The sequence below is a fragment of the Myotis nattereri genome (assembly GCF_964212035.1).
Source record: "Myotis nattereri genome assembly, chromosome: 15".
Lineage (NCBI taxonomy): Eukaryota > Metazoa > Chordata > Mammalia > Chiroptera > Vespertilionidae > Myotis > Myotis nattereri.
The window spans coordinates 13,622,612-13,649,662 of NC_138090.1; the positions used below are offsets into that span (position 1 = coordinate 13,622,612).

Here is a 27,051-nt window from a genome sequence, read left to right on the forward strand (position 1 = left end):
TGGCCATAGATGTTTTGAGTTTATTTCTGGACTCTCAATTCTGTTCCATTAGTCTGTATATCAGTCATTATATGCCAACACAACACTGTTTTGATTACTGTAGCTTTGTAGTAAGTTTTGAATTGTGAAATGTGAGTTGTCTTTCTTTGTTGTTGTTGTTTTCAATATTACTTTAGCTGTTTTGGGCCCCTTTCAGTTCCATATAAATTTGTGGGTTGGTCTTTCCATTTCTGCAGAAAAACCAATAGAAATTAATAGGGATTGCATTGACTCTGCTTTGTGGAATATTGCAGTGTTAACAATATTAAGACTTCCAATCCATGAACAAGAGAAATCTTATCATTTATTTAGGTCTTTAATTTCTTTCAGCAATATTTTGTAGTTTTTAGTATACAAGCTTTTTACTTCCTTGGTTAAATTTATTCCTAAGTATTGTATTCTTGTGGAGGCTATTGTAAATAGAATTGTTTTCTTAATTTCCTTTTTGGATTGTTCATTGTTGATGTGTAAAAGCATAACTGAATTTTATGTTTTATCTTCTACCCTGCAACTTTCCTGAATTTATTTATCAGTTTTGGTTGTGTTTTATGGATTACATGAGACTTTCTATATATAGAGTCATGTATCTGCAAATAGAAATAGTTTTACTTCTTTCTTCCTTAACAATTTGGATGTCTTTTATTTCTTCTTATTGTCTAATTATTCGTGCTAGGACTTTCTAGTACAATGTTGAATAACATTGGTGAAAGCTGCCCTCTTCTTGTTCTTTATCTTAGGGCAGTGTTCGGCAAACTGCGGCTCTTTGGCCCCTTGAGTGTGGCTCTTTCACAAAATACCACATGTGGGTGTGCATGTACCACTTGTGCAATTGAAACTTCGTGGCCCATGTGCAGAAGTTGGTATTTTGTGGAAGAGCCACACTCAAGGGGCCAAAGAGCCGCATGTGGCTCACGAGCCGCAGTTTGCCTACCACTCCTGGGGAAAGCTTTCAGTTTTTCACCATTAAGTATGATGTTAGCTGTGGGTTTTTCATAAATGCCATTGATAATTTTAAGGAAGTTCCTTTCTATTCCTAGCATACTGAGGTTTTTTTTGTTTTGTTTTGTTAAATCACCAAAGAGTGTTGAGTTCTGTCAGATATTTTTTTCTGTGTCAATTCATATGATCATGTGTTTTCCCCCTTCTTTCTAGTAATGTGGTAATTTTTATATATTGAACCACCCTTTCATTCCTGGGATAAATTCTATTTGGCCCTTTTAATGTGCTGTGAAGTTAGAACTGTGTCACTACAATTTGTTTGTATTCCAGGTGGTAGTGGGAAGCAGTATCTCCCACAGTTACTCAACTCTATACTTGTGTGAAAGTAACTGGAGACCATACATAAACAAATTAACATGGCGATGTTCCAATAAAACTTTATTTGCGGACACCAGAATTTGAATTTCATATCATTTTGTGTCATGGAACAGTATTAATCTTTTTTCAACTATTTGAACTATCCTTAATTGTGTAAGAATAACAGGTAATAAGTGAGGTTTGGCCTGTGAGCTGTATTTTGCCAACCCCTGCTTTATTGTGTAAAATCATACATAGGCAACCTCTGCTGTCCAGATTATTTGCATGCTTGCATGGGGCCCCCTGGTGGCTAAAGGAACACAGAACAAATAAATCTTGAGATGGTCAAATTTCTGAAGCACCATGAATTTGAGAAGTCTAGAGTTGGGAATCTGGGCCTACGAGAGTGATGGCGAACCTTTTGAGCTCGGTGTGTCAGCATTTTGAAAAACCCTAACTTAACTCTGGTGCCGTGTCACATATAGAAATTTTTTGATATTTGCAACCATAGTAAAACAAAGATGTATATTTTTGATATTTATTTTATATATTTAAATGCCATTTAACAAAGAAAAATCAACCAAAAAAATGAGTTTGCGTGTCACCTCTGACACGCGTGTCATAGGTTCGCCATCACTGCTTTAAAACATCATTCTGATTCAGAATATGTTTTTTTTTTTTAAATATGTTTTATTGATTTTTTACAGAGAGGAAAGGAGAGAGATAGAGAGTTAGAAACAGATGAGAGAGAAACATTGATCAGCTGCCTCCTGCACATCTCCCACTGGGGATGTGCCCGCAACCAAGGTACATGCCCTTGACCGGAATCGAACCCGGGACCCTTCAGTCCGCAGGCCGACGCTCTATCCACTGAGCCAAACCAGTTTCGGCTGATTCAGAATATGTTTGCTTCATCTAAAGTTTATTTGGTGGAAAGGTATGGATTTCAGCATCAATCAAACACTGAAATGACATTGGTACGATAATTATGTTTTAATGAAACTATAGTCTTTCAAGAACAACTTCCTTTCCCCCTTCTTTTTTTACTCAAAGGGTTGAAGTTTAAAAAATTAATAATTTTTGCTACTTTATCAAGTAACATTCTTAAATAAAACTTGATTTTTATGTTTTAACTGCAAGTGTGTGGTGGCAAAGAATTCAGTGACTGCTAAGAATTCAGAGTTGGGTGTTGTCCTCCTTTGAACTAAGGTGACACCATTTTTTAAAAATTGTGATAAAATATACATAACATGAAATTGACCATTTTACTGGGTTTTTTATTTGTTTGTTTGTTTGTTTTTATTATACTCACCAGAGGACATTTTCTCCATTATTTAGAGAGAGTGGAAGGGCGAGAGAGAGTCAGAGAGAGAGAAACATTGATGTGAGAGAGACATATCGATTGGTTGCCTCCCACATGCACCCCAACTGGGGCTGGGAATTGAACCTGCAGCCCAGGTACATGCTCTTGATTGAGAATTGAACCTGAGACCCTTCAGTCTGCGGGCTGACGCTCTAACCATTTAGAAACACAGGCCAGGGGTCTCTCATCTATAATAATCTATAATAAAAAAAGTATGATATGCTAATTAGATCGGACAGCCTAATGACCTTCTGACAACCTTCTGGATGAAGCCGGAGCTGCAAGGGCCAAGCCCCTTGCATGAATTTCTTATACTAGCTCAGGCCCCAAACCTGACTTCTCCTTTGCTCACATCCAATTCATTAGCAAGTTGTCAGCTCTACTTTAATAATAATAAAAAAACACCTCACTTCTTACTGCTTTTCTGTTTTTACAAGCCATCACCACCCAGGTCCTATGCTCTATTATTTTGTGGATTATTGCAATAGTCTTTTAAATGTATATCAGATTATATATCAGATCATGACATTCCTTTGCTTAGAACCCTACAGTGGGTTCTAATATAAACCATTCATTCTACTGATTTATGAGGCCTTACTTGACTAGCTAGTGCCCCCTCCCCAACCCTCATCCCCATCTCTTATCATTCTAACCCCTCAATTCTATTCCCACACACTTTCATTTTTATCTTTGTTTTTTTAATATATTTTTTTCTTGATTTTTAGGGAGAGGAAGGGAGAGGAATAGAGAGATAGAAACATCAATGAGAGAGAAACATCGATCGACTGCTTCCTGCATGTCCCCCTACTGGGGATCGAGCCTGCAACCCAGGCATATGCCTCACGGGGAATCGAACCAGTGACCTCTTTGTTCATGGGTTAATGCTCAACTACTGAGCCACACCGGCTGGGCCTCACTGGCTTTCTTGCTTTTTCTCATATACTCCAAAACTACTCCATCCTCTATCTTTAGGCCTTGGCACACACTATTTCCTCTACCTGCAGTGTTCTTCCCCTAGACTTTGTATAGCTCAGTTTCAAATATCCTTTTGCTATCTCCTCAAATATTGGAGAAAGAAGCTTTCCAGACTTCCATATCTAAAATAACTTTTTCTCATTCTCTTACTTAATTCACCTTACCCTATTTTATTTTTCCTTAAATCAGATGTCACCACCTGACATATGTTACTAGGATGTAAGTTGAGGATGGGGACTTTGTTTTGTGTACTCTTGTACACAGTCCTGTTTTCAGTGTCTAGAACAGTGGTTCTCAACCTTCCTGATGCCGTGACCCTTTAATATAGTTCCTCATGTTGTGGTGACCATCAACCATTAAATTATTTTCGTTGCTACTTCATAACTGTAATTTTGCTACTGTTATGAATCATAATGTAAATATCTGATATGCAGGATGTATTTTCTTTCTTTTTTTAAATGTATATTTTTTTATTAGCTTTTTTTTTAATGTATTTTATTGATTTTTTACAGAGAGGAAGGGAGAGAGATAGAGAGTTAGAAACATCGATGAAAGAGAAACATCGATCTGCCGCCTCCTGCACACCCCCCACTGGGGATGTGCCCGCAACCCAGGTACATGCCCCCGACCGGAATCGAACCTGGGACCCTTCAGTCTGCAGGCCGACGCTGTATCCACTGAGCCAAACCGGTTTCGGCTTAAATATATATTTTATTGATTTTTTTTATGGAGAGGAAGGGAGAGGATAGAGAGTTAGAAACATCGATGAGAGAGAAATATCGATCAGCTGCCTCCTGCACATCTCCCACTGGGGATGTGCCCGCAACCAAGGTACATGTCCTTGACCGGAATCGAACCTGGGACCTTTTAGTCCGCAGGCCAACGCTCTATCCACTGAGCCAAACCAGTTAGGGCTTCAGGATGTATTTTCATTGTTCGCGACCCACAGGTTGAGAACTGCTGGTCTAGAACATAACAGCTATTAGTGGCTGCTAAAAAAATTACTGTTAAGTAAATGATCACATTGCTTCTTGTTTAGGACAAATACACATATATATGGTTGAAGTGAATAGCACAAAGTTAGCACCCCAAAAAGGGGAATAATGTGGATGTAGAAAGAAACTGATTTCTTGATGACTTTGTTCAACTGATGAAATAACTAATTCTGGAGCTGTCCTACCTTTGGACCTTTTGTTATATTGGATAATAAGTAACCTCTCCCACTCCCCTCACCCCCCTTTTCAGCTACTTTGAATTGGGTTTTCTGGTTCTTTGAAGCCTAGAAACACCACAGTTCATATAGAGCTATTTTACTACTAAATTTAAAAATAACCTCTTGGGTGGAGAAACTGAAGTAAGACTGATGATACTCATGTCCCTCCAATGTTACAAATTAAAACAAGTCTTTTAAAACAAATGTCTTTATATAGTAGGAGTGCATGTACCTTGGTTGCGGGCACATCCCCAGTAGGGGGTGTGCAGGAGGCAGCTGATCGATGTTTCTCGCTCACTGATGTTTCTAACTCTCTATCCCTCTCCCTTTCTCTCTGTAAAAAGTCAATTAAAAAAAAAATATATATATATAAAATTCAATTTAATATTTTAGAGTTAAAAAAATAAAATATAGTATACCCATCTTAAATTTTAAAAAGGGAAAGACAGGGTAATTGTCATGTATTGAGTTCTTACTGTTAGTCATTGTGTTAGGTTGCTTGTCTTAAAAATAGTTCTATGTGTTTCCAGTGATACTCTACTTACCTCCTGTCAGTTTAATAGAAAAAAACAGCCTCAGAAATCTGAGGTTTGAGCAGGTTAAGTTTCACACAGCTATGGACTGGCATAACCAGGGTTTAAATCTAGGGGGTTTTGTTGTTTTAATAACATGTAAAAACTCTTTACTGAATATGTGCACTAACAACACGTTAAACATTCCAAAATCTAGGACTTATGGGAATAGTTAAATAGTAGGATGCTGGCTAATCATAGCAACACCAGAAGTCTAAAAATGGGGGTACTAATGTAATGAAACAATGTGATCTTGAGTACTTTTGAGAAGAGGTTGTGCTTCTCTCTGTTGTATCTATGAACATTTTATCTTTGGTTTCCCAATGATGATCTCTTTGGAAAAAGTGAAGGTATTCAACCAGTACCTTATACTAGGGCTTAGTACTTCACCCTCTGTGAAAATGGATCATAATTACTTTTTCCTAAAAGTGATGTTGCAAAATATCCTTATTCCTACAAACACTCTCAGTAGCTCATTTGCCAGGAGCTGTTTAGTGTTAAATACTGCAGCAAGGGGTGCATTTAAAAAGTTCAATCCTTGTTAGGATTGCTTTAATAATCAATCATAAGTTAAGGCTCCAAAGAATTATTTTCTAGTTGAGGTAAATGACCCAGTGGCATCACAGGACTTTCATAATCTGGTCTGCTATGACCAAAGGTGTGAATCTTGATGGTGTGACTGTGGAAGAAGAAGCTGTTACTGTTAATCATAAAAATTTCCTTAACAAAAAGAAAAGTTATGAATTTTACTGCAAGGAAACTAAGGCCTTGGAAAGACTAAGTGATTTGATTAAGAGCTCACAGTTAATGGCACAGGTAGACTAGAGTCTTGGTCTCCTAAGTTGCATCTATAGTCCTTTTCATGAATAAACTTAATGTGTATACTTACAACTAAAAACCTTTCAAAGACTCAGTTTTATTCTTTACTCTTTTAGCCTGCAGACCCTAGATGAGGCTGAATTTATATGATTATATCATTCTATAATTCTATGAATATTTTTTTAGAATTACGGATATGATTATTTCTTTTGTAAAGCATTTATTATTTGCAGATAATGTTTTCTGATTCTCATTTTAGAAAGTATGGGAATAGAAAAACTTTATATACATATCTATGGAAATAACCAGATACATTTGGTTAAACATACCACTCTTGATTTTTAGAGAGAAAGGAAGGGAGAAAGAGAAACATCTATGTGAAAGTGAAACATCTATTGGCTGCCTCCTGCACACCCCTACACGGGATTGAGGCCAAAACCCAGGCATATGCCCTGACCAGGAATCCAACCAGTGACCTTTTGGTCCATGAGATGACACTCAACTAACTGAGCTACATCGGCTAAGTCCACACACCACTCTTAATGGAGCTAATGTGCTCCTATTCCCCCTTTTTTCTCTCAAGATTATTATTATTTACTTTCCATCTAGTAATTTATACATCTAAATTTTCTAATTTCTTGTTTTGTTGATTTTTTTTTTGTTTCCCCTCCATAGATCTTGAACCAGATGATTGTGCATCCATTTACATCTTTAATGTAGATCCACCTCCATCTACTTTAAACTCACCACTTTGCTTACCACATCATGGATTACCGTCTCACCCTTCTATTTTGTCATCATCGTTTCAGCTCCAAGGTCACAAAAACTATGAAGGAACTTGTGAGATTCCAGAATCTAAATACAGCCCATTAGGTGGTCCCAAACCATTTGAGTGCCCAAGTATTCAAATCACATCCATCTCTCCTAACTGTCATCAAGAAGTAGATGCTCATGAAGATGACCTACACATAAATGACCCAGAAAAGGAATATTTGGAAAGACCTTCTAGAGATCATCTCTATCTTCCTCTTGAGCCATCTTACCGAGAGTCTTCCCTTAGTCCTAGTCCTGCCAGCAGCATCTCTTCTAGAAGCTGGTTCTCAGATGCATCTTCTTGTGAATCTCTTTCACATATTTATGATGATGTGGATTCAGAATTGAATGAAGCTGCTGCCCGATTTACTCTTGGATCCCCTCTGACTTCTCCTGGTGGCTCTCCAGGGGGCTGCCCTGGAGAAGAATCCTGGCATCAGCAATATGGACTTGGACACTCACTGTCACCCAGGCAATCTCCTTGCCACTCGCCTAGATCTAGTATCACTGATGAGAATTGGCTGAGCCCCAGGCCAGCCTCAGGACCCTCATCAAGGCCTACTTCCCCCTGTGGGAAACGGCGACACTCTAGTGCTGAGGTTTGTTATGCTGGGTCCCTTTCACCCCATCACTCACCTGTTCCTTCTCCTGGTCACTCCCCCAGGGGAAGTGTAACAGAAGATACATGGCTCAATGCTTCTGTCCAGGGTGGATCAGGCCTTGGTCCAGCACTTCTTCCACCATTTCAGTACTACGTAGAGACTGATATCCCTCTAAAAACAAGGAAGACTTCTGAAGATCAAGCTACTGTACTACCAGGAAACTTAGAGCTCTGTTCAGATGACCAAGGGAATTTATCACCATCCCGGGAGACTTCAATAGATGATGGCCTTGGATCTCAGTATCCTTTAAAGAAAGATTCATCTGGTGACCACTTTCTTTCAGTTCCTTCACCCTTTACCTGGAGCAAACCCAAGCCTGGCCACACCCCTATATTTCGGTGAGTTGATGAAATGGTTGCCTGTCATTCATACTTATGGATTATTGGCGGCATGTAAACTACATTATCCATATGGAATTGTTTGACCATTTTTTCTCCTCTTTTATGTTTTTCTGTTTCTTCCAGACTAACAAAGTCTGCATTTATTTTCTTCTGAGTCTTAAAAGTATCTTTAGATAGGCTAAAGTTATCATTAAAGTGTGTAGATATGCCCTAACCGGTTTGGCTCAGGGGATAGAGCATCGGCTTGTGGTTTGATTCTAGTCAAGGGCATATACCTCAGTTGCGGGCACATACCCAGTAGGGAGTGTGCAGGAGGCAACTGATCGATGTTTCTCTCTCATTGATGTTTCTAACTCTCTATCCCTCTCCCATCCTCTCTGTGAAAAATCAATAAAATCTGTTTTTAAAAAGTTTTAAAAAAAGTGTGTAGATAATGAATTGTAGATAACAAATTACATTTAAGAATCCCTAGGAGGAATTTTCTTTTTAATTTATTGATTTTTATAGAGAGAGAGGAAGGGGGGAAGAGGGAGAGACAGAAACAGAGAGAGAGACAGAGACAGAGACATTGGTTGTTGTTTCACTTATTTATGCATTTATTGGTGGTTTCTTGTATGTGCCCTGAACAGGGATCAAATCTGTAACCTTGGCCATGTTGGGACAATGCTCTAACCAGCTGAGCCATGACCTCCTGGTTCATAGGTCACGCCAGCCAGGCAAGAAGATATTACTTTAATACAAATCATTCTAGCTTTGGGTTCATTAATATTTGACCTATAGCTATATAAGTTGTTTCTTTTCCGATTCTGTATTTTCAGTGTTAGTATATCTAAATGAATCTGTAGCCCTTTAAGCTGTTGAAATTATTTTACTGATCATTTGAGATGCTGCAGTGATAGGCCTTATATTTTTAAAGCCAGGTATGTACTAAAATTAAAATTTTACCTCAAACTGCAGTACATTGCTAACTATAATCAATATTTTAGAGAGACGGTAAAGAGCAATAGGAAGGAAATGGGGGGAGCCACATGTACAGTAGACTGACTTTTATAGCCTGGCACCAGGGAGGAGGACATATATCCTGAGACACAGGGGCCTCTGGATCCTTGGAGAGATACTGATACATATACAGAGATGTGCATCTTTCTTTAAGAAATCAAATTATTATTATTTTGATTGGTTTTGTACTTATGCACACACAGTTGAGAAACAGTTATAGTTTTACAAATGTTAGAATTTGTCCTTTTTAAAAAAAATACAGGAAACTAAAGATGATAAAATCAATTTTATTTTTCAGGCTAAGAAATGATCATTAAATCCATTATTTCTTAAACACCCACCATATAGGATGGTGTAACTTATTAAGTGAAGCTTTACTTTGGAATAGTTTGTTTTTAAGACCACAGGAAGAAGTGTCGGTGCTGACAATAAGTGATTTGAATCACTGCTTGGCAATAATAGCATGGTGAAATGTGTCTTTCTGTGTTTTGTTTATAGCACATCTTCATTACCTCCACTAGACTGGCCTTTACCTACTCATTTTGGACAATGTGAACTGAAAATAGAAGTGCAACCTAAAACTCATCATCGAGCCCATTATGAAACTGAAGGTAGCCGAGGAGCAGTAAAAGCATCTACTGGCGGACATCCTGTTGTGAAGGTATGCAAATACCATACATCTGTTAATGAGGGAGTCCATTCAGTTAGGTACTACTGAGCCTGGAGAGAGAAAATTCAAAACCAAAAAGCCTCTGTTGAGGTTTTATGTCCTTGTTGATATGGCAGCACTTCCACATTGAGGGTTTTTTTTGGTGTGTTTTATTTTTTCTGGGCTAAAAGATATTCCTCCTGGATCGACTCTGCACCTGGGGAAACTCTAGGGAAGAATTACTTTTAAAGAAATATTATTACAGCAATTTAGAAAATCAAATGAAAAAAAAATCACCAGAGTCAACTACTAGTTATTTTTGTGTATTTTCCCCATTCCTTCTCCATATCTGTTTATGTAGTTTCATTAACTATTTTTATTTATTTATCTTAGTTGTTGAGAGTATTACAGATGTCCCCCATTTCCCCCCCTTTACCTTCCTCCACCTGGCTCCTTTCCCACCCCAGGCCGTCACTGCACTATTGTCTGTGTCTGTGAACTATGCAAGTGATGATATTTTATATGATATTGTTATGTGTGCATTTTCAGTTTGAAGCAATTTATAGTATGGAAATTTAATTTTGTATTTTTAGTATCCCTATAATGTGTTGTCATGATTCTAATATATTGGAACCCCTTCCCCCTAAGTAATTTAGTAGAACTGATAATAGAACTACTCTTATTGAAGCTGTTCTAGTCTGTCCTATAGTGTCCTTTGGGCTTTAACCCTCCAGATTTAGTTAAATTAAGCAGGCACAGACCTTTGCTATGGAAACAATACAGAAACATAACAAACAACTTGGCTTACTTTCTTTTATGAAGCAGAGGGTGGCCTGAAGAGAAGTATACTGATACTAGATGAATGTTTTTAAAGAGTAGTGTTAATAACAAGAATTTGTTTACTGCCTATAACATAATGCTCCTCTGAAAATGGGATGGGATGATAATCTAACTTATTTCATGTTCTTTTAAAATTCCCAAGATGCAAAGGAGAAGCCCCATTTTTCTTATGCAATAGTATGTACACTTGGAACAGATGTTGGCCAAAATATATGTTATGAATTGTATTCCCTTTGAAATTTTATATGCATGATTACCTTCCCCTATTACTGGTTCATTTTACTATCGAAGTATAAAGGACAAGTGGCTTATGTCTTTACCAAGCAGGCATTAATGTGAGTCATCTAATATGACTAGGATACTTCGGTATATAGCACTTACTGGTATGTTATGTGATATTTGGGTAACTTAATAGATAGCAATAAAATTTTTTATTTGTGTTCTTTATTTTAGATGTAACTACTTCATTTTGAACACCTACTTTAGTGGCTATAATTCTTATTTAAATAGTTCTATTGGCTAACCTCATGAGTTATTTTGCTCCAACTAGTTGTACTCTTATTCCAAATTTCATTCATTCAATCAACAATGATTGAATGCCTGTAATGTGGTAGGTACTAGGCTCTGGAGATGACAGAGTGGATACTGTCCCCTTCACAGTACTTAGAGGCAAGTGGTAAAATTATTGATATTTCTTTTTCTACTAAACAGTTGGTTCCATAGAATAATTTGTCCAATTTAGGATTAAATAAGAAAGAGCAAGAAGAAGCAGGTATAGTAGAAAGGAGTGGATAATCATGTGTTAACTAACCATCAGTTTGGGGTAGTTTCCTGATCTTTCTTAACTTCAGATACTTCATCTGTAAATTGGAAAAAATGACATATACGCCACAGGAGTTTTAGGGTTAAATGAATAATTTAGTTAAAACAGTATATCACTACTTTCTACCTTCACCTTTTCACCTCTATAGAATTGTGGATAAATTTTCTTCTGCTTTGTCACTTATACATCTGCCTCCATGCAAACCAAAAGAGAAAAATGGATTAAGCTAACTTGTGTGAATATGCACACATATTCCCTCACTCTTGCCATTTCATCTTTAGTTATTTTTTTAAAAAATATATTTTATTGATTTTTTACAGAGAGGCAGAGAGACAGAGAGCTAGAAACATCGACGAGAGAGAAACATCGATCAGCTGCCTCCTGCACATCTCCCACTGGGGATGTGCCCGCAACCCAGGTACATGCCCCTGACCGGAATCGAACCTGGGACTCTCCAGTCCGCAGGCCAACGCTCTATCCACTGAGCCAAACCGGTTTCGGCTCATCTTTAGTTATTGACTTATTTATACTTTATTTTGTACTGTTTCTTTCTGGAATATTTTCCATTTAATTAAAACTTTAATATTTATTAACTTACACCAAAATATATATAAAGAAATTACAACAGAAAATATTGATAGATTTCTTGACCATATAAACATAGAAAACTGTAACTTCCAGTTAAATATAGTAGGTTGTTTTTCTTTATTAGGAAGGGGCTCAACCTTCCTAATGCCGCGACCCTTTAATACAGTTCCTCATGTTGTGGTGACCCTCCAACCATAAAATTATTTTCGTTGCTACTTCATACTGTAATTTTGCTACTGTTATGAATCGTCATGTAAATATCTGATATGCAGGATGTATTTAGGCGACCCCTGTGAAAGGGTCGTTAGACCCCCAAAGGGGTCGCGACCCACAGGTTGAGAACCGCTGCACTAGAGGCCTTGTGCACAAAATTCATGCACGAGTAGGGTCCCTAGGCCTGGCCGGTGATCAGGGTCTATCTGGGCCTTCCAGCTGCCAGCTGGCACCTTCCTTCCAGCTGCGGCTGGGGCCTTCCTTTGTTCTGTGCCACCCCCTGGTGGTCAGCATACATCATAGCGAGCGAGCGAGCTCCCATGGGGACACTTTGCGTATTGGCCTTGTAAATCATCATAGGGCCTTTGAATTTAGTTCTAAGTGTGGAAAGAAGCCACCTGATAGTTCTGAGCAGGGGCTTGAAAATTTTCGGTTAATATAAGTTTGTTCTGGCTCCTGGACAGAGAATAGGCTGTAGGGGAGCAAAAGTAAAAACAGGGAGAGCACATATAAGGCTAGTGCAATGGTCCAGGCTTTAATTGCTTCTCTATAAATGTTACAGGACTGAAAACCATCTCGGGTAAATTATATTATCTGATAATAGGCAAAAGTCTTCATGTCCTTTCCTGGGTAGCAGAGGATACATCAATAAATTATGATGTTGCTCAGTTACAAACTCCACTATAAAGCCAGGGATGGGCCAGCAGTAAAGGAGTAAAGCATTCATCTGAAGGACCACATAATAGAAAAAAAACTTGTTATTCACACTTGAAACTCTGATTGATTCCATACTTAGAATCATGAATGCAGATCAATAGCTAATTGTTTATCACTAACTACATGCTAGACACTGTACTAGGCACTCTATATTTTTATCACATATTTGGATATTTTCTAAACCATAGTACAAAAACAGAAGAGAATTTTCTTTTTCTTTGGCGAAGAGAATTTTTTTTAAAGGTTATTAGGGAGCTCATAAAATCTCAGGCTTGGAAGCTACATGGCCTGGAACACTGTCCACACACCTACGCAGTATTGCTGTAGTGAAAACATCACTGACACTGTGATTTGACCACAACTTGTACTTGGGGCTGGGGCTGGGCACCAGACACTCCACCTAAGTACTGCTTTGAAAAGCTGATACCTCCTCCATTATGCTTACTGAAAAATAGACTTTATGCAAGCCATATTTTATGTTGTTCCCTTTCTGGTTTAATGGATTAAACAGCTCCAGAGAAAAATCTTTCTCCTAGAAGCATTTGGGGCCAAAAATAGGAGTGGTGAGAGATCTCTCTGAAGCATCTAAGACCTCTACCAAGTACAAGGAAGCTGCCATCTCAGAGCAGAGGAATCAGACTAAAGCTGCAATAAAGCCCAGCAAAAGCCTAAGATGGTGATCTGACAAAATAAATAGCATGCCACCCTGTCCGGTGTGCTCAGTGGCTAGAGCATTGCCCCATGCACTGAAGGGTCACGGGTTCAATTCCTAGTCAAAGGCATGTACCTGGGTTGCAGGTTCGATCCTGGCCCAGGTCAGAACACGTACAGGAAGCAACCAATTGCTGTGTGTCTCTCCCATCAATGTTTCTCCTTTCTCCCTCCCTTCCTTCCACTCTCTGAAAATCAATGGAAAAAATATCCTCGGGTGAGAATTAACAACAACAACAAAAATTGGAAAATGGAACTTCGTTATGACCCATCGATTCCACTTCTGGGAATATATCCAAAGTCCATAAAACTAATTCGAAAGAATATATGCATCCCTAAGTTCATTGCAGCATTATTTACAACTAGGGGCCCAGTGCACGAATTCGTGCACCTTGAAAGGAACTGTGGGCGATGAGGCTGTGGTGGGCACAGGGGCAGGTCTCGGCTCAACCTCCGTGCCCCCAACCAGCCCCTCCCACTGCAGCTCCCAGTCCCTTCTCTGCAGGCAGCCCCACTCCCGCTGCTGCTGCTCTCACATGCTGATGGCACTGGCCACACTTGCACCTGCTGACAGCATGGAGCAATTGGGGCCAGCACCGGCAGCGGGTGCGAGTGGCAGTTGTCAGCCCTGATCGCCCCTCAGGGCTTCTCCACCTCCCTCTGCTCCTGAGGGGCAATCGGGGCTGTCAGCCACCACTTGCACTTGCTGATGGCACCAAACGATCAGGGCCGGTACTGGGCACTGGCTGCAGGTGCAAGTGGCAGCTCTGGCACCGGCAGCAGGTGTGATCAGGGCCGGCAGCAGGTGCGAATGCCAGGCAGGACTGCGGTGCACAGGAGCAAAGAATTTTCAGTAACCATCAGAGGCTCGCCCTGATGACAGCGACCGACGCCCACCTTGGTCTGGCACCCCCACTCACCTGCTCCACCATCCCGCCACGGCTGACGCCCACATGTTCCACACACACCCCCTGGTGTTAGCACACGTCATAGCACTGGTTGTTTGGTTGTTCTGCTGTTCAGTCTATTTGCATATTAGGGTTTTATATATATACTAGAGGCCCGGTGCACAAAAATTTGTGCATTCGGGGGGGAGGAGGGTCCCTCAGCCCGGCCTGTGCCCTCTTGCAGTCTGGGACCCTTCGGGAGATAACGACCTGCTGGCTTAGGCCTGCTCCCGGGTGGCAGAGGGCAGGCCCAATCCCTAGGTGCAGCCCCTGGTCGGGCTCAGAGCAGGGCTGATTGGGGAGTTGGGCCGCCGCCCCCTGTCATGCACAGAGCAGGGCGATCGGGAGGTTGTGATGCCACCCTCAGTCATGCCCAGGTTAGGGCCGATTGGGGGGTTGGGGCACCGTCCCCTGTCACACTCAAGGCAGGGTCGATGGGGAGGTTGCGGCGCCACCCCCTGTCACGCACAGAGCAGGGCCAATCAGGGGGTTGGGGTGCTGCCCCCTGTCACTCACAGAGCAGGGCCCATCATGGGGGTTGGGGCTCTGTACCCTGTCACACACAAAGCAGGGCCAATCGGGGTTGGGGCGCTGCCCCCTGTCACGCACAGAGCAGGGCCCATCAGGTGGTTGGGGCGCCACCACTGTCACACTCAGGGCAGGGCCAATGGGGAGGTTATGGCTCTACCCCGTCACACACAGAGCAGGGCCGATCAGGGGGTTGGGGCGCCTCACCCTGTCACACACAGAGCCGCAGGGCGATCAGGGGGTTGGGGAGCTCCCCCCTATCAGGCACAGAGCAGGGCTGATCAGGGGGTTGGGGCGCCCTCCCCTGTCAAGAACAGAGCAGGGTGGATAGGGAGGTTGTGGCCCCGCCCCCTGTCACACACAGAGCCGCAGGGCGATCAGGGGGTTTGGGCGCTGCTCCCTGTCATGCTGATCCTGGTGCCGGGAGGCCTCGCGGCTCCGCTGATCCCGGTGCTGGGAGGCATATTACCCTTTTACTATATAGGATAGAGGCCTGGTGCACGGGTGGGTGCCAGCTGGTTTGCCCTGAAGGGTGTCCTGGATCAGGGTGGGGGTCCCCACTGGGGTGCCTGGCCAGCCTGGGTGAGGGGATGATGGCTGTTCGCAGCTGGTCACACACCCTTCAGGGTGGGGGTCCCCACTGGGGTGCCTGGCCAGTCTGGGTGAGGGGTTGAGGGCTGTTTTCATGCTGGGGGTGACTGAAGCTCCCAACCGCTCCTTTTTTTCTTTTTTCTTTTTTATTCTGGGCCAGCTTTAGCTTTGAGGCTTGGCTCCAGCTCTTAGGCCTCCCTCCGGTGCTGAAAGTAGGTTTCTGGCCTTTGCTTACAATGTTGCGATCCTGCTGGCTGAAGCCCGGCGGACTAAAGTAGGTTTCTGGGTTTTGTTTAGCTTCTATATTTGTTACATAGTTGCTTAGAGTTGCAGATCAGAGGCCTGCAGCAGCAGTCGGGGAACGTTGGAGTCCTCCGTCACTGAAGCAAGCAAGCCTCATGTTAGTTTCAAGCTGCCTGGCTGCCGGCCGCCATCTTGGTTGGCAGTTAATTTGCATATCGCCCTGATTAGCCAATGGGAAGGGTAGTGGTCGTATGCCAATTACCATGTTTCTCTTTTATTAGATAGGCTAGAGAGAGAGAGAGAGAAAGAGAGAGATGCACACACACTAGAGGCCTAGTGCACGAAATTTGTGCACTCAGGAGGGGGGGTCCCTCAGCCCAGCCTGTGCCCTCTTGCAGTCCAGGAGCCCTCAGGGGATGTCCAACTGATGGTTTAGGCCCACTCCCCGTCAGACATCCGTAGTGCTGCTGCAGAGGTGGGAGAGACTCCCGCCATGGCAGCTGCACTCACCAGCCATGAGCCTGGCTTCTGGCTGAGCGGTGCTCCCCCTGTGGGAGCACACTGACCACCAGGGGGCAGCTCCTGCGTTGAGCATCTGCTTCCTTGTGGTCAGTGTGCATCATAGCGACCAGTCATTCTGCCTTTTGGTCAATTTGCATATTAGCCTTTTATTATATAGGAAGATAGCCAAGATTTGAAAATAGCCCAAGTGTCCATCAGTAGGCAAGTGGATAAAAAAGCTGTGGTACATTTACATAATGGAATACTACTTGGCTATAAACAAAGAAGGAAATCTTACCTTTTGTGACAGCATGAATGGACCTGGAGAGCATTATGCTAAGTGAAATAAGCCGTCAGAGAAAGACAAACACCATATGATTTTACTCATCTGAGGAATGTAATGGACAAAATAAACTAACAAACAAAATTTTAAAAAACACACCATGATACCTTTGTAATATATTCCAGAATTTTATAATTCTTAAACTACTTCCAAAATTTTGAAGGTCGTTCACTTACTACTTTTTTATTTAATTTATTTTTTATTTTGAGAAGTACATTTATTAAAGCTGGGGACAATGAAACAAGGAACGGCTTAGGCTAGAAGAAGCAACAGGAGAGAGCCTAGGTGGGGCTGCTTTGGCTCAGTACAGATGTTATAGGAAAGAAATGAGCTAGGTGGAGGTGCTTTGGCTCACTGGAAAGTCAAAGAAAAGAGGGCCTTGGAGACAGGTTCAGGGGATCAGCCTGGGACCTCCTCATTGCTCCCCTGGTTGCAAGTCTCATGGGGACCCTTAGAGTTTAAGAGAGGCTGGCCTGAGAGGGAAGAAAGGTATGGGCCTGCTCCTGGGAGGGAGATCACACCCACTTACTACTTTTAAAAATGTTGTCTTTTAAAATAATATTTCATATATCAATAATATATGATACCAAAATTATATACATATGTATATATATGATAAAGATATAAAGATTTACTGGTGTAAGCTTATTGTAAAATGCATGGATAATAAATTGGGTGTTTTCTCTCTTTTTTTTTTTCTTCCTGATTAGCTGCTGGGCTATAGTGAAAAGCCGATAAATCTACAGATGTTTATTGGAACAGCAGATGATCGATATTTACGACCTCATGCATTTTACCAGGTGCATCGAATCACTGGGAAGACAGTTGCTACTGCAAGCCAGGAGATAATAATTGCCAGCACAAAGGTTCTGGAAATTCCACTTCTTCCTGAAAACAATATGTCAGCCAGGTATTTAGAAGCACCCCCAAATGGATAGCTTTTTCTTTTCCTCAAACAACTTTTGGGGAAAAAAATACCTTTTTTCTTTTTTATAGTACAAAAATGAAATATTTGTTGTTCTAAATTAACTGAATAACATTATGTAAATAATCATAGTACATTTGCTAAGGTTGGTAGCATATTTCCAGAAAGAAACTTCAATTCAGCAGAAATTTATGAACCCATGGTAGTACCTGCCAAGCAGTATACTAGGTGGTAGAGATAAAAATATTTTAACTTTTTTCAAGTAGGTCATAGACTAATAGGGTAAATAATGAATAAACAATTGTGGTACAATTATGATCGTTATGTTTCTTTTAAGAAAAATTTTGACTACCTTTAGGTGGCCAGCTTCCGAATGAGTAGGCAATAGAGTTTTGTTCAAGTGTATTACTTAGGATTATATATAGCTGCCTGTTATGAAAACCCAAAATCAGTGGCTAAAACAGGTTTTGTTTTGTTTCCCCTAATAGAAATATACACACAGGCATTTTAGGGCTAGCACAGTGGCTTCGTAAGTCATTGGGTTTCCAAGCTCCTGTTTTTTCTTCCCTGCCTTTTTAGTATGTTTTTTTTTTCTTTTTTTAATATGTTTTTATTGATTTTAGAGAGAGAGGAAAGGAGATGGAGAGAGAGATAGAAACATCAATGTTGAGAGAAACATTAATTGGTTGCCCCCTGCACACCCCTTACTGGGGATTGAGCCAGCAACCCATGCATGTGCCCTGACCAGGAATTGAGCCGTGACCTCCTGGTTTCATAGGTCAGTGGTCAACCACTGAGCCACACCGGCCTGGCTGTTTCTTCTCTTTTTTATCTTATTTGTATTTATGTTGTAAAATGCCATATTCTTTTTAAACAATAGAGCATAAATAAATATATTAAAGAAAACACAAATTCTCACAAAATTAGGAAAGCCTCACACAACTAATAGTGTGTGTCGGGGGAGGGGGGGGCGGAATCAGAAAACTAGGGTCTGAACATATCTGCCTCTTCCTCTTTCTATCTACTAGCACATGTAACAGAGCTGGTGGTCATGATTTCATGTCCCTTTTCCAACAGACCTGGCATATACTGCCTGCCTGGATCACACTATAAAGGACAAAGTTGCAGAAATACAATTGTTAATAGTAACGAGCAGCTAGTCCCCTCACCCTATTTTGCCAGATGCATACCTGAAACTTCTCTGGCCATTTTATGCACTCTGAACTGTTAGATTGGGAAACAAGAATTCTATGGAAACCAAGGCTTCTAGCAACTTTGTATGTGTCCACGAAACGGTTGAGTAAAGAGCATCAAGGAAGTTACCAAACCTAAGAAACCTTTTCCATGTACTTAGATAACAAGGTAGCTAATGCTAAATGAGCTTGTTTTACCCAAGAACTAATTAATATGATAAGCTATAGTAATTGAATGTAATATAGTTTCACATAGTGGGAGGTAAAATTTTGTGAGTGATAGATAAGACTATTCATTGTTCAAAATTATTTATGCATAAGTGAATTATATGTGTATGTTAAATGTCTCTACTGTTCTCTAAACAATAAATGGGAAAAGATTGGTAGATATTCCCCTTGTTTTGCCTACTATCCCTCAGGCTTTGTCATTTCAATTCTAATCTCTCTTGGATGTGTAAGACCCTTTATTTAAAACCAGTTCACTAACTGATAAATCATAGAGCCACCACCCTATAAGTTACTTTAAATATAGCATGTCAGTACTCATTGCCTTACCCTACTTATAACTCCTTCCTGTTTTTAAAACTAGATGAATATGGATGTGGCAGAGTTACATTCTGATCTAAAATATAGTTTTAGTTGTAAACAGACTTTAGTAGTTACAGTTATTTTCATTCTGATATATGTAGTTTTTTGTTGGTTGGTTTTTTTCTCTTGTCTGGTATTTCTTGGCCAGAGTTTTAAGATTGTCCTTTCTGATTCTCTTATTCCACATTTTCTATTAGAAGCTTAGCTTTCTACTAAAATACCTTCCTTCAAAATTAATAAAATGTATACTCTCTGGTGTTTCCCCCTCAAGACTCATTTTGGCATGTTAACATTAATAATCACTACTTGACACAATTTGATCAATACTGCTTTGAACTAAAGTGCAGTTGTTTGATATTAATTAAATATTTATTTTCAAAAGTATTTTCTTTTTTAGAAATTTTTTTTCTGAAGATGAAAATATTCATCCTTTTTGGGATTCTTTCTTGTGTTTTACTGGTTCTTATCTTAATAACCTGGTTCTGTAATATACATTGTCCTTCAAAGCAACCTCTGTGGCCTTTTGGCAGTGCACATTAGAATTGGAACTTTTGGTAGATACAGTAAGAGGATTAATAACAGTAAATGCCATAAGAGAGAGTAAACATGAACTAGAATGTTGACCATTAGTTATCCGTTTGCTAAATTCTTCCAATATATGAGTAACAAAGATATGTTGTAGGTACTGTTGTTTCCTACCATAGTTACGTATTAAGCACACCATACTTAGTAATAAATTTTGGCCCTAACCAGTTTGGTTCAGTGGATAGAGCGTTGACCTGCGGACTCAAGGGTCCCAGGTTCGAATCTGGTCAAGGGCATGTACCTTGGTTGTGGGCACATAACCAGTATGGAGTGTGCAGGAGGCAGCTGGTCGATGTTTCTCTCTCATTGATGTTTCTGGCTCTCTGTCCTTCTCCATTCCTCTCTGTAAAAAATCAATAAAATATATTTTTTAAAAATAATAGATAAATTTTTAAGGTAATGAATGTTAGATCTTAAATGCCAAAACTAATTTTGTGTGTGCATTCTTTAGAAATATGTAATATAGTTTAGAAATGACAGAAACTTAAAATTTAGAAACTTTAGAAATATGTAATATAGTTAGAAATGCAAGAATCTTAGCCTGATGGATTGTCTTATTAATAAGTGTGTATATATATATATAAAAGGCTAATATGCTAAGTGCCTGACTGTCCAACTGCTTGCTATGACACACACTGATCACCAGGAGTCAGACACTCAACGCAGGAGCTGCTGTGACATACACTGGCCATTTACAGAGAAACAGCACCATGGCCCTGGCGCCCACTAGGCAACACTCGGCTTCCCCAAGTGGGGCACAGGCCCCTTGCGCACCAAATCGCAGCTGATGCTACCGAGACCCCATGGCGCAAAATGCAGTCCACAGCCCAGCCCAGCCCAGAAACGGTCGCTGTGGGCACCGGGTGATTACGTCATGTAGCAACGCCCAGTTTTCTCTCCCTAGCGACGACTAGCCTCCTTGGAGTTTCTTCAGCCCAGGAGCACAACTTGCTTTATAGGCCAGGGGGAAACATTTTACACTTTAACCAAGTGTCTGTGATACATTTTCCTGTGCCTCATCTCATTTGATCCTCACAGAAATCCTGGAGTAGGTAGAAAGGAGACTTGGTGGAATCCTATTTTCTTTTCATTAGCCGGAAAATGGAGATTTAGAAAGCTTAGAAACTTGACCCAACTGAAAAGAAGAAAGAAATGGTGGACCTTGAAAATGACTTCAGGTTTTCTCACTGTGCAGAATATAATCAAACACTGCTGCAGTTAAATATTTTACCCTTTGTTCTCCCTATGTGATCTACAATAATAATCTGCTTCCTGTTGATATTTACTGCTGTGTTGCTGACAATTACCTGAAAGAGAAGTTGGGGTGCTTCACTGGGCTGGAAAAAGTTTAGCTACATCAGAAAGCAGGTCTAATTAGGCAAGTTTATTCTACATATATAAAAGGCTAAGTTGACTTGCGCATGCGCAATACATAGAAAGCTCTTGCTGGCACCAATCGCACACGTGTGTTTCGATCTGGCATTGTCGATTGTGAATTTGGTTGACATTTCTATTATAAAGAAAGGACGAATAGTGATATTAAAATATTTCTTCTAATTAATTTCCTTTCAATGTGTACAAATCTGTGCACCATGCCTCTGGCATCACTATACAAATCTATGCTGTTAATGAGATTTGTTGTCTGACAAGTGAATCTTTTCTGGTATAATTACATATATAGGAGTAAAAAGTCTTTTTATTTTGTGTTTCACTTACCTAGTTCTGTAAAACAAACCACCCCCCAAATTTAATGGCTTTAAGTAGTAACTTTATTTATTTATTTATTTATTTATTTATTTATTTTTGTGATCCTCACATGAGGATATTTTTCCCATTGCTTTTCAGAGAGAGTTGAAGTGGGTAGGGGGAGGGAGATATATCTACTGGTTGCCTCCCGTATGCGCCCTGACTGGGGGTGGGAATTGAGCCTGCATAGGCCAACACTCTAACCATTCTCAACCTTCTGGCCCTTTAAATACAGTTCCTCATGTTGTGACCCAACCATAAGATTATTTTCATTTCTACTTCATAACTGTAATGTTGCTACTGTTATGAATCGTAATGTAAATATCTGATATGCAGGATGGTCTTAGGCGACCGCTGTGAAAGGGTTGTTCGACCGCCAAAGGGGTCGCGACTCACAGGTTGAGAACCGCTGCTCTAACCACTAAGCACACCAGCCAGGACATAATAATTCTTTTTTTCATCATTCTTTGGGTTGTCTACACTCAGCCAGTTCATTCATATGGTGTTGGCTAGGATCACTCATGCACTTGAATCCAGCTGGTAACTCAGCTGGGTTTGGAACATCCAAGATGACTGGAATAAAGATTATCTTGGCCATTCTGTCCTGCTATCTGGACTTCATCATGGTGGCTTAGGGCTCCAAGAGGAAGTTATGAGGCTTCTTAAGTGCTAGGCTTATAACTTACTCAGCATCACTTGGCCACATTCTGTAAGGCCAGCTCTCAAGGACAGGAGACATAGGAACTCTAGGAGGAGGGCATGCAAGTACAGGAATGGGAAGGAATTATTGACAGCCATATTTACAGACAATCTATTATACTTACTATTACATTTTGTCATACAAAAACATTTTTTAAAAATTTCCATTTATCTCTCCTTTACCCTCTTCTACCTCTTCTAACCCACCTTTCCCTCTCGTAATCATCATACTATTGTCTGTGTCTATGAGGGTGTTTTGTTTTGTTTTTTGCTTAATCCCTTTACCTTTTTCAAACATTTTTTATTTTAGGTAGTGATAGTTATTCCCTGCCAAATTAATAATGGCTATCTAGTTGAGTTGTTTAGAACCACTAATTATCAGTCAGCAAGTAAAATTTTTCTATTTTTTCTCCCTAGTATTGACTGTGCAGGTATTTTGAAACTCCGCAACTCAGATATAGAACTTCGAAAAGGAGAAACTGATATTGGCAGAAAGAATACTAGAGTACGACTTGTGTTTCGTGTACACATCCCACAGCCCAATGGAAAAGTCCTTTCTCTGCAGACAGCTTCTATACCTGTTGAGTGCTGTAAGTGAGCTTTGTGATGTTTTAAAATTTTGTTTACAATAGGTCATTTTTTGTTTTGCTTATAATGTGATGTTTGGATAAAAAGTGTAAACTGAGGCACAGAGTCTGGATAGCTGATGTGATCTTCTTATGAAAATAAGCTACATGGTTAGGGGAGGAGTAATGATCTTGAAGTTAGAAAATGATTTCTTGTTATAATTTGACCCTAGGTAGCTGTGTGACCATAGATAAATTCTCTTGACTACAATTTCCTGTTTTAAAAAAAATTTTTATTGATTGATTTTTAGAGAATGAAGAAGGGAGTAGGAGAGAGAGATCGATTTGTTGTTCTACTTATTTATGCAGTCATTGGCTGATTCTCTTATATGCCCTGACTGGGGATCAAACCCACAATCTTGGAGTATCTGGACGATGCTCTAATCAACTGACCCACCCAGCCAGGGCTTGGCCGCAGTTTTCTTAACTATAAATGAGGCAGCTGGGCTTGTTGACCCCTGAGGACAAATCAGGAAGCTCTGATTCTGATACTAAGTATTACTTGGCCATCTTTGTTTAATGAAAATGTCAGCCTTTATGTTGGAAGATGCCTGTCTCTGTGAGCTGACACCTCAGCTAAATAAGAACTCACAGGATTTTGTTTCTTGTGGGTATTTTTTTTTACCATAAATTTAATTACAATATCAAATTGAGAAAGTAAATGCTTTCCCCCCTGATTTATAAAGACAAGATATGAAATAAGGCCCTAGAACATGGTATCTACTCAAGCCCCAAAGAACTGGGGACCTCTGGCAGGTTAGCTAGTAGCACTGAAATATTGAGACTGCTGTATAGACCTTTCTGGCATAGTCTTAGAAGTGTTTTAATTTCATGTCTTACTTTTGTGTAGGAGGAAACAGGCACAAGTATCTCAACTACTCATCCAAGGTTATTTGTTTATAGGTGACAGAGCTGTGCCTAGAGCACAAGTTTTCTTAATACTCTTTCAGTTATACCATTTTATTTCTGTTAACCACATCTTAATTTGGGATTACATCTACTTAATTACCTTTTTGTACCTCCATTTGCTGAATTGGAGTAATACTTTATCATTTCCCTATTGACTCTGGGAATCACTGAATAAATCCATGGTAATAGAAATCACTGTAAAAGTAATTCTTGTATTAATTTTTAATAGATAATACAAGTACATGGTATAACATTCAGAAAGAATAAAAGAATATAGAGTGAAAAGCAAATTTCTAAGTCAACTAGTTCTTCATAAAAGCAACTATCATTGCCAGCTTTTTTATTATCCTACCATAGTATTCTGTGCTCATATAAGCACATATATTTAGTAAAACAGTTTAAATAAGTTCATAGGGTAGTTTGAGTTTTTGAGATGCAAGTTCCTCTGAAATTTTCTATTTTTATTCTAGTTTATTAAATTAATATATGATTATTGTTGAGAATATAGAAAATGTAGAATAATACAAAGAGTAGTGTTAAAATCTTTTGTAATATCACTTGCCCAAGATAGTCGCTATTAACTATTTTTGGGGTTTTCTTTTTTTGTTTATACCTTGTACATATATACAATATTTTTATTTACTTATTTATTTAAATATACTTTTATTGATTTCAGAGAGGAAGGGAGAGGGAGAGAGTCAGAAATATCAATGATGAGAGAGAATCACTGATCGGCTGCCTCCTGTACACCTCACACTGGGGATAGAGCCAGCAACCCAGGCATGTGCCCCTGACCAGAATCAAACCCAGGACCCTCATTCCGCAGGCTAGGACTATATACAATATTTTTAGTTGGGCTTACCTGATACAGTTTTATAACTTGTTTTGATATTTTCACTTATAATGGGCATTTTTTCATATTGCTAAATATTGTTCAAAAATACAATTTTTAACATGTATAGAATTTTTTATTATGACGATAAAAATTTTTGATACCATTGTAATTTAACCTAGTTATGAATAACTAGAAAGGAGCAAAAGGAAGGCCAAATATATCATTTATGCAGTTTTGCTAGGAAGTTGCATGGTTTTTTTTTGTTTTTTTTGTTTTTTAATATATTTTATTGATTTTTTACAGAGAAGAAGGGAGAGGGATAGAGAGTTAGAAACATCGATGAGAGAGATCGATCAGCTGCCTCCTGCACGCCCCCCACTGGGGATGTGCCCGCAACCAGGGCACATGCCCTTGACCAGAATCGAACCCGGGACCCTTGAGTCCGCAGGCCGACGCTCTATCCACTGAGCCAAACCGGTTCGGCTAGGAAGTTGCATGTTAACACTCCCCAGGGTGCCACCAGTCTGTTCCCTGCAGATCATTGGAGGAGGAACTGGACAGGGGAAGAATAGAGGCCTGCCCAAAAAAATCTGGGTGAAATAAGAAAGGTACTTGCCTAGCAGTCACACCTGGGAACTGGTCATTGGCCACTGCAAGCAAGGGAAGATTTAGGATATTTAACTCCCTAAACAAAGGAGTTTGAGCTCTTGCTCTTGCGTTTTTGGGACTCCTGGGATCGTTGTTACTGGGGGCATGCACTCTTGGCTCCCCTGAATTTGCCCTCAAAGCTCACGGCCATGTGAACCCCACACAGTGGATTGCAACTAGCCTGGTGCTGTGCCCGACCCAATTCCAACATGGAAAGGAAACCTTGGACACAGGCTTTGCTTTTAGCTCTACCAAATCCCAAACTGCACATCATCTAGGACTGGATTGAGGGAAATGGGACTTTGTGGGTTTTTTTGTATTTGTTTTTTCTCTCTTTTTTTAACTCCCTTCTAATAACTAGATTCCCAACACAATGACAGATTTTATTTAGTTAGTTAGTTAATCCTTGCCTAAGGATATTTTTCCATTGATTTTTTTTTTTTTTTTAGGGAGAGTGGAAGACAGAGGGAAAGGGAGAGAGAAACATAGATCGATGTGAGAGAAACACATCGATTGGTTGCCTCCTGCACAAGCCCCAACCAGGGCCGGGGCTGGGATGGAGCCTGCAACCAAGGGATGTGCCCTTGACCGGAATGTAACCCAGGAGGCCGACGCTCTATCCACTGAGACAAACCGGCTAGGGTGGGAAATGGGGCTTTGAAAACCCAAGGATATAATTTCACACAAATAAAAATCACTCATCCTTCTGTGCAAGTCTCAGAAAATTCTTTTTCTTGAGATATCCTAAGGACCTCACCCAGACACTCAGTGGGGAAAGAGATACTTCACTTTCATCGTTAACAACTTTGATTGTACCTATGATGGCCAATTTCTACCATAAATGTCCAAAATTTTAATTAGGCCAGTCCCTCGGCCAGTCAGTGCTTGTTTTCATGCCTCTTCTCTGTGAGCTATTTGGAACTTAAGTAGGGACATAAGTATTTTCTGAGATCTAGGTTGATGCTTCCCAAGTGGTAGTTAATCCTAAATCCCAGACCCATCCCCTATGAAAGAATATATTTTAACATTCGTTTGAATGGAGCAGGGTTCCCAATTTGCATAACCTTTTGTGGCTTGGTATTAGGAGATGTAAGCCAGAGTGAACTGGGAATGCCTGCTTCCTAAAGGATTTCAAGTTTAAATTTCTTTAAAATGTTACTCTAGTTAAACAAAACACAGTTGACCCTCAAAGCCACCAGTTTTCCACACAAGTAGTAGGACTAAAAGTAGGTCTGTTTTCCAAGTGTGAAGAAGAGAGTGTAATCCACTTTTTTTGTTGTTTGCTTTAATCCAGAAAGAAACCAAAGTTATGTAGGCATTTGGCAAGAAGAAATCTTTAGAGAACCTAAGCAATCAAAAGATGTATAATCTATAGCTTGAAGTGAAGGGAGGGAGGGGCCAAAAATAGGACCTTCAGAAAATATAGCTACATGGAATTAATCAGTATCAGAGAAAGGTGGCACCAAGGTCATTGTTTATAAATAAAGTTGTTAATTTAAATAATGATTTTA

At 40.1% G+C, this 27,051-nt stretch overlaps 1 protein-coding gene across 3 annotated transcripts in view; it reads left to right on the top strand.

Moving 5' to 3' along the window:
• NFATC3 (nuclear factor of activated T cells 3) overlaps nucleotides 1-27,051 on the top strand; it is a gene marked incomplete at its 3' end in the record, with an annotated part of 97,493 nt that overhangs the window by 32,315 nt on the left and 38,127 nt on the right. For all 3 annotated transcript variants that reach the window (XM_081107600.1, XM_081107601.1, XM_081107602.1), the window contains exons 2-5: nucleotides 6,953-8,090; nucleotides 9,591-9,753; nucleotides 17,497-17,696; nucleotides 22,940-23,112. In XM_081107600.1, coding sequence (XP_080963726.1) covers nucleotides 6,953-8,090; nucleotides 9,591-9,753; nucleotides 17,497-17,696; nucleotides 22,940-23,112 — 1,674 coding nt within the window. The remainder of the gene's footprint in view (nucleotides 1-6,952; nucleotides 8,091-9,590; nucleotides 9,754-17,496; nucleotides 17,697-22,939; nucleotides 23,113-27,051) is intronic.